At 36.4% G+C, this 15180-nt stretch overlaps 2 protein-coding genes across 4 annotated transcripts in view; one reads left to right on the top strand and one right to left on the bottom strand.

Moving 5' to 3' along the window:
* Positions 1-7558, bottom strand: part of LOC120523173 (ras-related protein Rab-39A) — a 47794-nt gene extending 40236 nt beyond the window's left edge. Inside the window, exon 1 of the mRNA XM_039744214.1 lies at positions 6979-7558. Within this exon, the coding sequence (XP_039600148.1) occupies positions 6979-7067 (89 nt within the window). The 5' untranslated portion in view covers positions 7068-7558. The remainder of the gene's footprint in view (positions 1-6978) is intronic.
* Positions 6459-15180, top strand: part of LOC120523172 (solute carrier family 35 member F2-like) — a 47394-nt gene continuing 38672 nt past the window's right edge. For 2 of the 3 annotated variants that reach the window (XM_039744211.1, XM_039744209.1), the window contains exons 1-2: positions 6459-6711; positions 9174-9319. In XM_039744211.1, coding sequence (XP_039600145.1) covers positions 9241-9319 — 79 coding nt within the window. In that variant the 5' untranslated portion in view covers positions 6459-6711; positions 9174-9240. Of the gene's footprint in view, positions 6712-7581; positions 7773-9173; positions 9320-15180 lie in introns of those variants that run through there. The other variant, XM_039744210.1, reaches the window with a different exon arrangement.

Genomic DNA, 15180 nt, shown 5'->3' with positions numbered 1-15180 from the left:
TTTCATGGTGGCAGAAAAGCACTATATTTGAACAATCTGTGAGAGGGATTTTTTTTACTCTGTAACACTCACATCATATGACTGTTGCCTGGCTAGCACTGGCTTAGCAACTACAAAGGCCGGGCACAACTAAGCAGCATGTGAAAGGAAAGGCCAGGATTACAGCCAGCAGCAATATTTTATGCTTACACAAACAGCATGCTTATTTTAAAGTACTAATATGTTTTCCTACATTTTTCTAAAGTAAATAAATCTAAAAAATGTATCAACTGCAAATATTTTCCTGGAAAAATAGGCAATCAGATTGTTATAAGTGAATAATCTACTTGTTTTAAATCTGAGCACAAGGGATCTCCATTATTTCTTTTTTACATAGTAAAACTAAACTGCATTTTTCCTGTTTTGTTCACTCCAACATGGTTCTTGAAACTTATCCACTCCTGCATCAAACAGTTCTAATTATTATTAGTATTTAGCAGATGTTCTTTCTCTTTTACAAGGTAACTTACAAAATGTAGTCATAATACATATATCTGAGTGATAAGAAAGCCATCTGTACTGATAGCTTTCTAGCTCACATCTGTATCCATACTTCTTGTTCATAGAGATGAAAGGTAATGGAGCACTTGCCTACTGTGTGTTCTCAAGTCTAACTACAGGGAAACTTGTATTCTTGTCAGCACTTTAAAGTTAAAGTGCTAGACTCACTCAATCTATACAAGCTTAATCAAAAATCGATATTCTCTTAACCAATGGCAATGCTCCAGTAGCAATAATAGCAATACAGGAGTGACCCTTCTTGTTTCAAGATACTGCCATGGGAGAAAACTTCAAAGAGCTAACAAAGAGACTGCTCTCCAGGTAAACTTCCTCAGCAAAAACAAAATAGTTCTTAGACTTCCTGAAAGGCACTGGAGCAGACAAAACAAACCACCCCAGCTAAACTTCTTTTTATAGTAGGTCAGTTAGATCTTGGTCTGTGCTTGGCTTGCTTTTCATGAAATCTGTCTATTTATGTTAGCAAAACATGGCTGGTAACTGGCACTGAAAGAACAGTTACTATTGTGGGAGTTTTAAGTAGACATTAGTTCTATTTTGGATTTTTTCAATAAATACAGTAATTGTTACTTGTATTAATAATCCATGACCACTGTTGTACTGACAGGGCAGAATGTAAAGAACATTTTATTAAATATAAACATAAAGATAATTTAATAAATAATAGTCTACAAGTGATATTTGTAATTATTTCATTATAACTTTAGGACCCTCTACTATGCTACATGAATATTAATAATAATCATCAACCAAAACTCTAAATTGAGTTTCCTGCAAACCTATGAAATGGACTACTATATCCACATTTTAATACACCAGTCTGCAAAATTTAGTCTTTGAGAACAAATATAGTTGTTATTTAAAAATATTTTAGAAGCAAAACCAGTAAATCTGAAGTCTAAAGTCTAAAACAATGTAGTTAAACAAAAAGGTAAACTGGCTGGAATCTAGAATTATATCAAGGTCAAATTGTCAAAAAATCTTCAACAGACTTTAGCACTTCCATTATCTAGGAAGCCAAGGTTTATAGACCAACATTTATTGAAGGTTTTAGTATTATATTTCACAATTTAAAAAATATTTGAATTAATAATATTAAACAAATGGAGGTGGTGGCAAAACCAAAAAGAACCATAGAGACGGCACCATGGGTAAAGTCTAAGCCAGACTCTCAAATGCTTTATTATTTTACCTACAATTTTGTGGATTGATTTATTTCTGAAAAGCAAAACTGACACATTTCTAGACTCTTTTAAATGTGGTGTCTTTCCTCATAGAATATATGAGCTAAAAGTAACTGAAATATAAAGTTATTGAAAAACTTTGTCAATTTAAATGAGTGTATATCGAAGTGCTTTTTATTTTTTCCACCATCTCTTCATAAGTAACATGCTGGTTAAGATTGTAGATGATACTAAGATAGATTTATTGGCAGATAATAATTATTATAGAGGGACTTGGATAGCACACAGGCTTGGGCAGATTGGTGGCAAATGAAGTTTAATGTCAGCAAATGTTAAGTATTACATATAAGAAGCAAAAATGTTAGGTTTGAATACACAAAGGGAAGTCTGACAATCGAGAGTACACCTTATGAGAAGGATTTAGTGTTGTAGTGGACTGACTTCCAGACAGTGTTGAGAAGCCATTAAGAAGACTAGCAGAATGTTAGGTTATATAGCATGATGTGTAGAGTACAAGTCCAAGATAGCTATGCTCAAGCATTATAATGCGCTGGTGAGGCCTCATCTGGAGTAATGTCTACAGTTTTGGTCTCCTGGCTATAAAAAAGGACGTAGTTCTAGAAAAGTTCCAGAGAAAAGTAACTAGGCTTGTTCCAATGCTCCATGGGATTATTTATGAAGAAAGATTAAAACAGCTGAGCATTTTCAGTTTAAGCAAAAAGAAGATTAATAGGTGACAAGATTAAAAAGTTTAAAATACTAATGGGAATTAGTACAGTGTATTCAAACTGTTATTTTAAAATGAGTTCATCAAGAACAAGGGGACACAGTTGGAAACTTGCTAAGGGTAAATTTCGCACAAACATTAGGAAGTTTTTCTTTACACAGAGAACCATAGACTCTTGGAATAAGCTACCAAGTAGAGAGGTAGACACTGAGACTTTAGGGACTTTCAAATCTAGACTTGATGTTTGTTTTCAATTCTTTTAGAAGAATTAAGTGGATAGGACTGGTGAGCTTTGTTGGGCTGAATGGATTGTTCTTGTCTAGACTGTTCTAATGTTAATTTCATCCACTCATTTTCTGATCTTGCTCATTCCAATACTGAGTTATGGGAAACCATCACCTCTTCTGGCAGAATGGGATGCAAGGTATAAAACAACCCTGTAGATAGATAGATAGATAGATAGATAGATAGATAGATAGATAGATAGATAGATACTTTATTAATCCCCAAGGGGAAATTCACATACTCTGGCAGCAGCATACTGATAAAAACAATATTAATTAAAGAGCAGTAAAAAAAAGCAGTGCAAAATAAAAAATGCAGGGTGGAGAGTGCAAGGCAGGTAAAACAGACAATAACTTTGTATAATGTTAACGTTTTCCCCGCCAGGTGGAATTGAAGAGTCGCATAGTGTGGGGGAGGAATGATTTCCTCAGTCTGTCAGTGGAGCAGGACAGTGACCGTAATCTGTTGCTGAAGCTGCTCCTCTGTCTGGAGATGATACTGTTACTTTGCCACAGATGTAAAACTGTCCAACTCCATGCCTACAATAGACCCTGCTTTCTTCACCAGTTTGTCCAAGCGCAAAGCGTTCTTCTTCTTTATGCTGCCTCCCCAGCACACCACCGTGTAGAAAAGGGCACTCGCCACAACTGTCTGATAGAACATCTGCAGCATCTTATTGCAGATGTTGAAGGACGCAGGCTTCTAAGAAAGTATAGTCATCTCTGTCCTCTCTTGCACAGAGCATCAGTATTGGCAGTCCAGTCCAGTTTATCATCCAGCTGCACTCCCAGGTATTTATAGGTTTGCACTCTCTGCACACAGTCGCCTCTGATAATCATGGGGTCCAGGAGGGGCCTGGGCCTTCTAAAATACACCACCAGCTCTTTGGTTTTGCTGGTGTTCAGGTGTAGGTGGTTTGAGTCACACCATTTAACAAAGTCCTTGATTAGGTTCCTATACTCCTCCTCCTGCCCACTCCTGATGCAGCCCATGATAGCAGTGTTGTCAGCGAACTTTTGCACGTGGCAGGACTCCATGTTGTATTGGAAGTCCGATGTATATAGGCTGAACAGGACCGGAGAAAGCACAGTACCCTTCACTTTACACTTTACACACAACAATTATCCTAACATACATGTTTCTTTCAGATAGAAGGAGAAAGCGAAACAGCTTGAAAAAAATAATGTGGCACAGGGAAACATGCAAAATCAACATAGGCAGTAACTGGGCAATAAACTGATCCTGCATCCTTGGAGTGATGAGGCAAGAATACTATTATTTTTTCTTGTGTGGCTACTGAGAAAATGTTTGTCAATGTAAGCAGATGTAAAGAAATCTTTATTTTACCTTGTACTATTGGCTACAAAAAATCTGATTGCTAAAGGTTAATCACTTGGTATTGCTGATACCTCTAAAAATAGTAAGTGAATTACACAATCTCTTTTGAAAGCTCTTTGTTCCTCCTGTTGTAAGGAGTTTTTTTTCTCAAAATATTAACTGTGTTTACCTTTTATCGGCCAGACATTAAATAAACATTATGTTATCAGGTTATTTCAACTACTTTAATAAACATCACAGTATCAGGTAGACCTGCACCCGAGTGTAAATGAAGACATATTTTATAAATATTTAGACAAAAAGAATGAGTTAGGCAAAACTTATAAAAATTTAAAAAATTTTGAGGGACACAATTTGTGTAGTCCCAAGCTAATTGTGTAGTATTATTTTGAAATATGAAAAAGATTCACAATAACACCATCAAACACTAAACCAAATACCCAAGAAGCTATAAGAAAATGTTTTTTTAAAACTAAATATAATTTCAGTTTTGCATAAACAGATCAGAGAAAAATATAAAACTTTTGACTTGTCTTGAATTGTAAGCAAACTTAAAAAATTATTAACAATGACATGAGTTCATATATCTTCTTTCAGGTACAGTGGGATTTTTGTGAGAAAAAGAATAACAATTCTGCTGAATAATTTGACAGCATGCTTGACAAAGCTTTATACTGAAAATTCCCAAAAATAAAGGCCACCACACTTTTTGAAAAATAATAAGCTGTAGAAGCCTGAAAGCTTTTACACACACCCCCACCCCACCCTCCACATAACTTTTGCCCAAAGCACTGTATCTTCTTTCTCCATGTAAACAAATTGAATACCTAATTGATTTTATCTGACCAATCCATATGAACAGAAATAAATAACTCAGGGTAAACTAATCTTGAAATCCCCATTTCTGCTGAAAGAGCCACCTTTCCCTGTAATGTAATATCTCACCGAGGACAAAAACTAATCTGACTTTTCAAGAAAAATTTAAATTGTTTTTTCTGAAATATTGCATATAACATCATCACAAGCCCTAATGTTTTTGACTACAGAAATAATTATTTGAAATATCTGTATTGAAATTGATCTTCATTACTCAACACAAAGACACACATGGGCTTCTAAAGAAGATTCCAAAACCTGTTCTTTATCATCTTGCAGACCACTTTTTAAAGAGTATGTACTGTACATTTAAAATGTGTACTTAATATTAATAGACAATCTAAATTAATTCCACTGTGTGTAATTCTTTACCTAAAAAAACACATATGTAGTCAAAACTAAAAAAATGAGGCTTAATGTCACATCTGCCTGTTTCTTTGACTAACATATCTGTATATGCAAACTGACCTATTGTCCTCTTTAAATAAGATTATTAGATAAGTCTAATCACATTTAAACTCTATGTACTGAGAAAGACATGAGTAAATAATGTAAAAAAACAAAAAAAAAAAAAAACACTGGACGCTGACTTTAGTTAAAAAAAGATTATTTGACACGAAAAGCTGCACAATGTAAATTTTTAGCATCTTCAGGCAGATTACATTTAGCTTCCATTTTAATTACCAAATAATTCATAAAAGCAAGGGTGCACTGACACAATACTGATTAAAAAACGAGAATTTGAAGTACTAAGTCCACACGTTCTCCAAGTTGTACAGGCTACAATAACTGGTGATTCCAAAACTGGCCCAGAGTAAGTAGGAGAATGGCACCCAGTCTAGGAAGTTTCGAATAGGCAACAGGTCCCTGCAACCCTGAATTAGATTTGGTGGGTTTGAAAATAGTACATGTTTATGTTATTAGAATAAAGTAATTATAACAATGAGCTCTCTGTACAATCGGTACATTTTCTAAATCTGCTTTTGAATTTCATAGATTCAGAAGAATTCGGCACGATGCACAAATAAAGTCTGTACATTAAGTTAATACGTTACAGAACAACCACCAGACCATTCTGCGAAGAAAATTACACAAAATTAAGAATTCCTCGCATGGATACTAAAAGCACCGAAAACTGAAGCCTGGCGAAGTACGGCTACGAACTCATAAAATTACTTTACAAGCATTTACGCCCTTAGGTGGAATTTGTTTTTATAATTATTATACTTTCAAGTGTTCTTTAACTAACGTTGCATTAAGAGAATTGTGTATATCATTCTGTTTGCTTTATACATACGAAAAACGTAAAAAAAAATGACGTTACTTGCTTTTCTTGAAAATTAAAGCATGTCGCCGTATTAAACACGTTTAACGTTCCGTTCATTCATTGTCTATCGCCCGCCTCCTACTTGACACCGCCTAGTAATTTGACGACGGAGCCGTGACGTCATCTCGCCTCGTCCAATTTGTGCACGCGGTCAGATGCTTTGGACAGTTTGTACACAGACTATTCTGCAGTTGGCTGCGACTTAACAAGTGTGATTCAGAAATCGGATTCTATATATATATTTATAAGCGAAAAACTTATTTTGTTTTAAGCTGATTGGTCGGATACCTTGTCGAGTTTCTACGGGCCGTACTTTATGTTTTCCGGCTGATGATTTATTCATCAGTTCTCTGGCAAAAAATATCGCACAGAAGTCTTGTGCATCATTCGGAAGACGGAGGGCGATTCGAAATGAGGTAAAGGAGTAATTAGCTTTATTAAAGATAATGCTTTGATTTTTGTATAGTTTAAAGTGGTAATCTACGTATGCATAGATAGCGTGTTTACATTTTTCATAATTAACGAATTAAATTCAAGGAGGAATTTTGAAAGTTCTGAATATAAAAGGTTCATTTGTTAGTTTTGGTTATTGTTTATTGCCGCGTGTATCACAAACGGGTGGAGTAAGACGGCTGCGTATCTCGAATAGCCACGTGCCCTTAGTCAGTGAATGGCACACTTACCTAACTCCAACAAGCGAAAAGGTCCGCGGCAGAGTAGAGTCGTGGGACGGGCTGCTATACTCGGGATTGGAGCGGTGCCTTACTAACATGGGAACCTGTATCACGTTTCATTTGCACAGTATTAGCTGAGAGGCAAACAAGTTGCCATTCCTGGGAAAGGAGTAGTGGGTTGCTCAGGTGGAGTGTTGTATTGCGTTTCAGATCCACAGCAGTGATTGAGAGCAGACGAGATGCTATAACCAGGAGGACAGCGGAGCGTTGCAGAGGTGCTGTCACGTTTAAGGTGCACACTGCGCATGTGTCAGTCACTTTCGGGCTGCAATATATAGACTGAGCGTGCCACTGTTTTTCTCAAGCCTTGACGTCGACTTCGTAGTAAATCTGACATCGCGAAACGAGAGGTGAATTGAAATTGTATGACGTATATTCCAAAGTAAATAGGTTGTGATATATATCCTTCAGTGAACCGATAGCCTATATATTGAAACATTCTGAAGCACATACTTCTGGGTCCCGGTGTTTCGAGACTGCTACTGTAACACCTAACATTCAATAGATAGATAGATACTTTATTAATCCCATGGGGAAATTCATAATATGTGTTAACATCGATACCCTCATTTCTCCCACATTCCGAAAACTTGAATTTTATGTTGACCGATGAACAGGATTTAATGTGTGCGTGAATATGTGTACGAGTTTGGTCTTTGCAAGGTTGTCATCCCGACTGGATTGGGTCCAGCTTTGCAGCCAGAGAAGAATGGGTTTCACGTGACCCCGACTCCGTAATAATGGTAAGATGGCCGGGGTGTTTTAAATCTGATTTTAGCCATGTTAACAATTGTGGGATGATTTGTACTCAAGTTCAGTCCTTGTCCATAATAAGTGCAATTATTTAATGACTTTTTAGTGCATCTTATATACCGCAGATTTTTAATTTTCAACTTGTCATTAAAATGATTTGTGGCTTGGAGTATAGTAGTAATACTTAGTCTGTACATTTTGTTTAATGCTTGAAGTGGGATGAAATTACTGGTGGTACTTGTGAGGAGTGGGACCACCTGTGAAGCTTTGCTTACCTTCCTATGCTAAGAAAAAGGGCCAGTGGAAATTTGAAGAGGTGCAGGTGCTGCATTTCTTTACAAATATTTAATTAAAATGGATATTTCATGATGAACACACTCAGGCAAGTTTGTAACCAAGTTAGTGGTGAATTGATGGTTCCTTTTGTCATTTACATTTTCTTGTTAATTTGCAGACAGTTAGGAAAACTAGAAATACAGTGTCATGCAAAAGTATTTAATGCTCTTGAACGTTGCCATAAATTTCAATAAATGATCACCCCCATATTTTGTTAATGATATTGATTTTAAAAGCGCTTAAAATATTTATGTTACAAAGATCAGCAACATTACAGTATTTAGTACTATTACCTCATGTTTTGCTTGGTAGCTTATTCAGATCTGTGTTTTGATACATTGCTATAAACTACCCCAATTTTTTTTAAACAATGTGTGCATTGTGTTCCATTATAAAGGAGACCTTGTTCTTGGTGTATATTTTAGTAGAAGTCAGTATAATAAATAAGAACACATAGACATAACAAAAGCACTTCCTATCCAGGATGTGAAAATGTTTTTGAGTGTTTTTTTTTTTGGGGGTGTTGGAGGGGATACATGTTGAATTTAGATTGGGGATGGACCAGTTTTTCTACAAATTACAACATTTTCCTACTTCTCTAGTATGCTGTTTAGGTAGCCTGGTGATTATTGTTATTTGGTGTGCACTATGTGCATGAAGATGTTTTGCTTAGGCTTGACAAAATACTGTAGATTGAATCCGGTTTATCAACGGGTGTTTGTTTTATATATTGAGAATTTTAACAGTCATAACCGCTTTAAACCACCAAACAGATTACACTATTCTGATTTGTGACACACATTTATAAAAGTATCTTATGGTTAGTATGCTTTGGAAACAGCCTGAAGCCCTGTTGGCCTAGCAAAAACCTTTTAGCTGTACTGTATGTTTTGTAAACTGTTATATAGTTGGAAATTTTGCTTGTATTTACATCTCAGAACTGTGTCTTTTTTTGCTTTATATTGATTATTCTGTTCATACTGAGGTTACAGATTTTAATTACTGTACCACTGTTTCACTTCATCATGGTATGCAACTGTTATTTTGAATTTCAGGATTTATTCTTGACATGAAACATATTTTACAATCCTGATTGTGCTGAAGAGCTGAGGAACTGTAACGATGGCTGATATGGTGTCAACAGAATCTGCTGTAGAAGCGGAGGCTCCAGTGCTTGTGGATAGTCAACTGATAAATGGAGGTACTGTAATAAATAAAAATAATAATTTTATTGTACTGTAATCCCTGCCACATAGAATAGTTTCTGAAAATTGCTGACTTTTTTTTTTTATTAAGTAGGGATCTTAAACTCTGAAGTAACATTGTCAAACCCATTTAATCCAATTCAGGATGCATGGGGCTGCAGCATATCCTGAATATGGTGCTAGTCCATCGCATGGTCCATTCATACTAACCAAGCCTGGGGTTCTTTGTTATTTTTAAGGAACTCCAGAATATCTAGAGAAAAAAAAATCATGAAGAGAGTGAAAGCCCAAAACACTTTGCCATTGTGGTACCCTAAGCTCTAATTCATATTAATTTAGGCTAAATTGCAAGCTCTAATACATATTAATTTAGGCTGAATTGCAAGTTAAACACTGAATATTAAATGAATTTGATTGTTTAGAGTGTTGGTGATTCTTAGTTGCCTCAACGTACAGTAAGTGAGTTTAACCACCTATGGAACAGCATCAATTTCAGATTTTTTTCCACACGTTATGGCTTTCTTTATCCCTGTAATGGAGTAACAAGATTCCAAAAGTAGATATTAATGTGTCACACTCTGAATTATTATGATAATACTAGCTGTGCAAGCCCATGCTGTAAAAAGCCCAGTGTCATAGAAACTATTGAAATTGTCAGAAAAAAAATTGAAAGGTGGAGATGTCAGGTAATTGACTGGGCCTCTCTCTCCTAGGTAGTTTCTTTTTGCCGATGTGCTTGCATCGCTTGTGTGTTAGCAGCTAAGCAGGTGTCTCTTTCTTTGGGGTTTTCGTTTTGCAGACATGCTCGCCTTGCTTGTGTATTAGTGGCGGGTGAAGAAGTAAAAGGGATACCGTTTTGCCGATGTGCTTACCTCACTTGTGTAGTAGCGGCTAAGTAAGTTTCTATTTCCGTGGAGGTGGAGCCCTTACCCCAACTCCAACTCTCACTTCCAGGCTGGACAGGCAGATGCACACACTTCCACGCGTAGACGTTTAAATATAAGATGTTGAAACAAGCAGCCGATGAATCTTTACACATCTCGTGATGATGACCATCCATATTTTGTATGAATTGTGCACTGTCTAGATTTGTCAATGGAAAAGCACTATTATCCGTCTCAAAAGGAAACCACAACAAGAGGATAGATATTTTTTTTCCCTTCATTTAATTCCCCATATGCACTGTAGATTTATTCCCATGCTAGAATTGTTTGGCAGCTTAGCTTTGGCAGACACCCTGTTCCCTGTGAACAGTTTGCTGCATGTTGCTTAGCAAAGGCCATGGGTTTACATTCATTACTTGTGGCATCACATACAGTTCCATGCAAAAGTTTGGACACCACTGGCCAAATTAAATAATTTGTTTACATTTGAAGTAAAAACAATAGCAAATACAACTTGTTTAGCAGAAAAACTAAACCAGTGTTTTTTTTATGAACATGTTAAGTAGGGCTGCAACTAATGATTATTTTTGTAGTCGACTAATCATTCATTATTTTTTTTTCGATTAGTCATTATTATTTCATGCCTGACTATTTTGATGCCTGCAACCTGTGGTTGCACGTCCTGTTCTGGGCTCCAGTGCATGTCTTACCTCATCTGCTCACGTCTGTCCACCTGTGAATGTCACCCGATGTCTCTGCATTAACACAATTAAAATTAATAATAATCTAATTAAAATAACAACCAGTGAAACATATGACTTTGAAAACATTCAGATGTTTTATATTAGTGTGACCATCACTATAAAAAGGAAATACATTAAACAATACAAACTAAAGTGCACATAGTCTTTAAACAAAAAAGTGCATTTAACTTAACCAAAAATGGACACTGGTGTGTGTTAAAGTCCAAAAGTTTAAATGAAGCTTCAATACAAATAAAATTAAACAATAATGTACAGTTTATGAAAGATTCAGTTCATGTATTTATGATTGCACTGCAGGAACGTGACCATTTTAACATGCTCTGGTGTGAGGCTGGCTCTCTTCTATGAGACAATGTTCCCAGCTGCTGAGAAGACACGCTCAGAGGGAGTAGAGGTAGCAGGAATACACAAGAATGATTTTGCAGACATACAAAGATGTTTTAACATTCACAATCTGAAGGAAAAGTGTTGTAGCTTATCACATTGTGTACTATATTATGCCCAAAAAAAAAATAACAAGATAATTACTGATATACTCCAAAACACAAGTTACCTAACATTAGTTAGAGATGGTTTACTATTCATATGAACTCAAATATTATACGAAAAAAGAAGGAAAAAAAATTAGGACGGCTCAGCTACTCCTATTCACTCGTTTACTATAGCTCCAAACATGTTAGCAAACATAACTGAAATTATATTCACTTAACCCTTAAACCGCCGCAACTGGCTAGAGTCGGTTTCCAGTGCAATTTGGAAGCACGGCGAAGCCAAGTATATGCAGTGACATACATTCAGCGACCTACATTCATTGAACTCCGCAACCGACTAAAGTTTTTTCTCAGTGCAATTTGTCAGCTAACCGGAGCCGAGTATATTTGGCGACGTACATTCATTGAACCCTGCAACCGGCTATATTTGCTTCACATATTTGCTTGGCCGGAGCTGATCAGTCAGTGCCGTACATTCGTTGAGCAGCCAGCACATGAGCACTGCTGGCCCCAGCAGAACTGCAGCACCAGTGTCTCTGGGATTCAGCCGCTACACTAGACTAGCCTGCAATCATCAGCGTTTACCTCTGTGTGTTTGCGTGCAGCCAGTTCAAGCGCAGTTGGCTCGGTGAGTTACTGATTTTCATCAATAGCTTCAGTTGCACCTTGAACATATAATAATAGATTGTTGCAGTACTTTTTTTTTATAGTTTTTACAGTTCATATACAGTGTGTAAAATGATCAGTGTTGCAGTAATTGTGATGCTCTTTGCATGAAATAAAATACGTGTTCCATTAAAATTTCACATTTTCTTAGTGAATTGTGACGCTTACATAAAAAGTGCAGCTAAAAAGTATTTGGCGTCCAGGGGTGCATTAACCCCTAAGTATGTGTCGGTTTAAGGGTTAGCTATCATTGTCGAAACCTTGATATACACATTATAGTACATACATCAACATTATTCACTAAAACTTACCTCTCGAGATGGCGGCATCACAGCTCCAGGATGCTTGCATTTCAGATGCTCATGCATCACATCACGGTGGTGCTGCCGTGAAAGGAAAGCTCCGCTTTGCATAGTCTGGATTCAACTTTTTTTTTTCTTTTTCAGTGAAGTGCCCCCACACTTTAGAAAGTTTCTGTCTCAATTTTTTTTCCATCTCCTTCCCTCTCCTCTATCCGACCATTGCAACCACATTTATTTTCCTCTACATTCTTCTTCTCCTCAGAAGTTCTTCTTCGTTGGTAGGACTGTGTGCAGCCTTGACAAACAATAACAAATGATTCTGCCCCCAGACGTTCATGCAGTGGAATGCAGTTACAAAAACCAATGTGGTTCTTTGTGACTGGAGCCTCTATTGAAGGTTCTGTTTATGACATGTCAACAATAAAAAATCTGCGTCGACGTTGTTGTCAAATTGTAGCAGCCCTAATGTTAAGGTATTGTTACGATTTATCTGATAATCTTAAAATATGTTTAAAAAATAAATAAATAAATAAAATAAAACAGTAAATGTGGCATTTGCAAAAGTTTGGGCTTCCTACTGTCAGTATTTGGTAACACCCAGTTGGGCACAAATCTGATTTTTTCAAACATTTTTGTAGCCAGCTATGAGACTTTGAATTTTGTTTTAGAAATATTTCCACATCCATCCTTGCAAATTGCTTCCAGCAGTGAGTTATCCAAATTGTCACTTTGTTTTTCTTAAGGTACTTCATAGATTTTGTAATGTGTTTTGGATTGCTGTCTTGTCATTGAAGCCATTTTTTTCAGCTTCACTTTTCTGACTGATATTGAACCCTGTGGATTTGTTGATAATTATAGTAATCCATTCTTTCATGTACTTGCACAGTGTTTCCTATGCCACTAGCTGTCACACAACCCAAAGCAAAATAGATGTAACCCCATACTTAACAGTTGGTAAGGTGTTCTTTCATTCAACTGCTGTTTTTTTTTCTCCAAACAAACAAAACATTTGTGTTTTTGGTTAAAACGTTAAATTTTAATTTTACGTTTTCACAATGCTTGGTTCTAGAATACCCCTGTCATATGCACATGTTGTTTTGCATGCTTAAGACATTGAGATCACAGGTAAGGTTTCCTTCTGATGGCTTGTCTATGTAGTCCATGTGTGGGTGAGTAATGCTGCACAGTAGAACAGTATACCACCACTCCTTTCTCAGCTAAACCTGCACACCAGCAGGTGTCCTATAGTCATATAGAGTTTTGCTTTGTGTTACAGGAACTAGGCTCACCCGTCTTTTAAGGCGACGACTTTTAATTTGACCACTTCTTATGGCAATTCAATATGTAGATCAATTTGATATTTTATACAAACTCATTAATTTGGTTATATTGCATTTGAGCAGTATTACTTTAATACTCGTAGTTTCTGTTATTTTTGTGATGAAATTTTAAATTCTTTTCTATATTGAGGTCGCCCTTTTGAACCCCCCTGATATTTACTGCGCGGTGAGGCATTTGTACTCCATCAACATTAATTATTTCCAGAGACATAATTTTGTCTATTTTTCCAGCGCATCGCGCACAAAAAGCAAGGAAACGATGGGAGCACCAAAACTCTGCTCACATCATGTCGCTTCGTACCGCAAGCTGCAAGTAGTAAGTCTGTGATAAGCGGAATACCGCTTACGCTTTTAACTCACGGGACGGAAGGACAATCCCGACCGCTTTTATATAGTAAGAAAGAAGTAGAAGATATCGCACAATCTGGAGTAGAAAATCATCTTTTACCTGGAAAAACGAAACTACAAATCCCATTGCATTGCAAAATGGACGGGGCTTGTGAGAAACTCCGCGCCTGCGTAGCACTCACGGGATGGAAGGACACCCGACCACTTTTATATAGAAGGATATTCCACCCAAAAAATTATATATTTTTTTGTATGATACCTGCCCCATGTAATTTTTTAGTAGGCTATTGTAGGATTTGAAAAAGAAATAAGTTGGTTAATTATCCGTTTTACTTTTGGCAATACTGGAAATTAGTCAAATAGTTTAGCAAGACTGCTACTTTATTTTACCTTTATTTGCCTTTCTCTGTTGTAGGCAGGTCTCTAAGGAACAGTGTAATACAATTTATTAAAAACACAAGGATTATAGAAGTATGATAAATGTGTGTGTGTGTGTATGTATGTATGTATGTATATATATATATATATATATATATATATATATATATATATATATAGTGGGTAATGGAAAGTATTCAGACCCCTTCAATTTTTCACTCTTTGTTATATTGCAGCCATTTGCTAAAATCATTTAAATTACTTTTTTTTCTCATTAATGTATACACAGCACCCCATATTGACAGACAAAAAAATAATTTTTGAAATTGTTGCAGAGTTATTAAAAAAGAAAAACTGAAATATCACATGGTCCTATTCAGACCCTTTGCTCAGTATTTAGTAGAAACACCCTTTTCAGCTAATACAGCCATGAGTCTTCTTGGGAAAGATGCAACAAGTTTTTCACACCTGGATTTGGGGATCCTCTGTCATTCCTCCTTGTAGATCCTCTCCAGTTCTGTCAGGTTGGATGGTAAACGTTGGTGGACAACCATTTTTTTAGGTCTCTCCAGAGATGCTCAATTGGGTTTAAGTCAGGGCTCTGGCTGGGCCATTCAAGAACAGTCACAGAGTTGTTGTGAAGCCACTCCTTCGTTATTTTAGCTGTGTGCTTAGGGTCATTGT

Source organism: Polypterus senegalus, chromosome 2, assembly GCF_016835505.1.
Source record: "Polypterus senegalus isolate Bchr_013 chromosome 2, ASM1683550v1, whole genome shotgun sequence".
NCBI lineage: Eukaryota > Metazoa > Chordata > Cladistia > Polypteriformes > Polypteridae > Polypterus > Polypterus senegalus.
Note: the sequence above shows the minus strand (reverse complement) of the source record. Positions and strands in the feature narration are given on the sequence as shown.